General features: G+C 58.5%; 1 protein-coding gene across 1 annotated transcript; it reads right to left on the bottom strand.

Annotated features, from left to right (window-relative positions):
• Positions 1-611: 611 nt before the first annotated feature.
• On the bottom strand, positions 612-2,066 carry DQ04_05961000 (mitochondrial guide RNA binding complex subunit 2; the record flags this gene model as incomplete). Its single annotated transcript, XM_009314465.1, has 1 exon — positions 612-2,066. The coding sequence occupies one exon, from the start codon at positions 2,064-2,066 to the stop codon at positions 612-614; it is 1,455 nt and encodes a 484-aa protein (XP_009312740.1).
• Positions 2,067-2,325: the final 259 nt, after the last annotated feature.

Genomic DNA, 2,325 nt, shown 5'->3' with positions numbered 1-2,325 from the left:
AAAAAAAAAAAAACGGATGCCGCGGCCCTCGCCACTGCGGGCGCCCCAACGCACACCTCGGCGCCTGAGTTCCTGCTGCCTGCCGCCCCGCCCGCAGCAGCAATGCGTCTGCCTCTCTGTCTGTTGGGGCGGCGGCGGGCACACAAGCAGGGACGAAGGGCAAACACAACGAAAAGAAACACACGCACACAACAACGACAACAACAGCGGAAACAAAGAAATAAAAGACGGCCCGCCCGTGAGGAAACGAAGCACACAGGTGAACGGCAACAAGAGCCGAAATACAACATATGTTCATGCAATTGTGCGTCGGTGTGCGTGCTGCGGGGGAAGAACAAAGAAAACCACAAAAAAAAAAGAGAGAGTGCGAGGACCGCTCCTTTTCGTTGTCTGCAGCGCCAGGGACAGCCACGTGTGAGCGATACAAGCAAACAGATGAAGGTATAAAACTCATAGCGTCGTCGCACCGCCTCACCAACCTTCCTCGTCTCCTCCCGCCCCCATCTCTCTTCTCGCTCTCTTCCTCCCTCCTCACCCCACCCCTCTTCCTCTTCCTAGAGTGTTACAACCATCCTTTCATTGCTCTCACGCCACACCATCCCTCAGCATGGTCAATACGATGACACGGCCGTCATGGTGTGCGCCATCAGCTCCTCCATTCCCTCTTCGAGCGCCTCCGCAAGTTTGTTGCCGTACTCCCACAATTCGTCGCTGAGTGACGCCACATCGATGCGCTCAGCTTGCTGTGGTAGTGGGACGATCCACTCGTACTCCAACCGCTCACCCTCATCGCCAGCCTTTGTGATGATGAGCGGAGTGCGCTTTGTCTCCACAAGCTGCAGCGTAACCCCAGTGGTGGTGCGCATCGCCCACTTGCGTACGACACGTTCGCAGCAGTACACCACGTCGCCCAGCTCCGGCGACAGCACCGACTGAACAGAGTCGCGTGTGCTGCGGAGGATATCGGCCTCCAAGTACGCATCCGCCACCCGCTTCTTGATTGGGTGGCGTGCGCGCACAACGTAACGCAGATCCGGCATCTTGCTACGAACGTAGTGCGATACGAGGAAACGGTCCCATGGCTTGTTGAACATCGTGCACTTCATCTGCCCGTTGAGCTCGCAGTCGAACTGCTCCCCCATGCGGCGGATGGTGACCTTGTAGCTTGTTGTCGGCTCCTGCACGAGACTCATACCAAGCTTCGCGGCAAGCCCCTCCATCGCCGTCACATTTGACTCGCTCGCAATAGCAAACCAGACGTAAGGGTGCTGCGCATACAAGTGTCGCTGCAGCGTCCAGAGCGGCATCACGTTGCGGTTATGCTTGGCTACATGACGGTAATAGAGGGCCTTTCCAGCCCCGATGTTCAGCTCACCTGGCATGTTCATATTCCAAATGTTCATGAGACACCACTCGAAGGCGCTGCGGAAATGCATCTTGTTTGCCTCATTCGGGCTGACGTCGACGGGCGTCAGCGCACTCTTCACCTTGCTCTGCCCCGGCAGCCGGCTCGGGTCAATGGCGGCGATGCCAACGTCGCCAGTGGTGTCGCTGTGCATCAGCTGGAAGGAGCGCGGCGACAGCGGGTCGTAGCGCTCGCCCATGCGACCCGGGCTGAGCTCCATGAAGTCGAGCTCACGCCTGTCCTCGAAGCCCGGCTCGGCGCCCCAGTCGCCGTACTCGTCGGCCTCCTCCAGTGCCTCCTCCGCACGGTCGTAGTCGGTGATGACGACGGCGTGCGGGTTGTCCTCCTGCTGCACCGTCACGCTGGCCTGCTCGGCGGAGAGGATCTCCTCCACCTGCCGCACCAGTGCGCTCTTCTTGGCGCGCGCGTCGACGTTAGCGACCTTGCAGTGCTCCTGCAGAAAGAAGGCGAGCTCCGGCACGGAGAGGGAGAAGAGGTTGCCCTCGTTCCACAGGCCCCACACGGTGTTGTGTGTGACGTGCGAGAAGTCGCCGCGAGGGGCGGCAGACGCCTGGCGCCGGTAGCTGCAGAGCAGCGGGCCGACATGCCGCCGCAGCGCAGCGCCGCCCTTGAAGGAGACGTGGAGACGAGCACGCAGCATAAGATGTCAGATGTATAAACAAAGATATATGCGCCTGATCCCTCACCCTCACTTATATGGATTTTAGTACTGCTTCTCCTCTTTCTTTGTTTCTTTTTCTTTGTGTGTTTGGAGGGGTCTTTCTTCCTCTTTTTTTGTCTGTTTTATTTTTTTTCCTTCTTCCCTTGCGCGCGCGCGTGTGTGATTCTCTTTTTTTCTGTGATGGAGTGTTTCACTATGCCTCGCTCGTTCCTACGCGTGTGTTGCACCCGCTGCGAGG

The sequence above is a fragment of the Trypanosoma grayi genome, assembly GCF_000691245.1.
Source record: "Trypanosoma grayi strain ANR4 Tgr_596_V1, whole genome shotgun sequence".
Classification (NCBI taxonomy): domain Eukaryota; phylum Euglenozoa; class Kinetoplastea; order Trypanosomatida; family Trypanosomatidae; genus Trypanosoma; species Trypanosoma grayi.
Note: the sequence above shows the minus strand (reverse complement) of the source record. Positions and strands in the feature narration are given on the sequence as shown.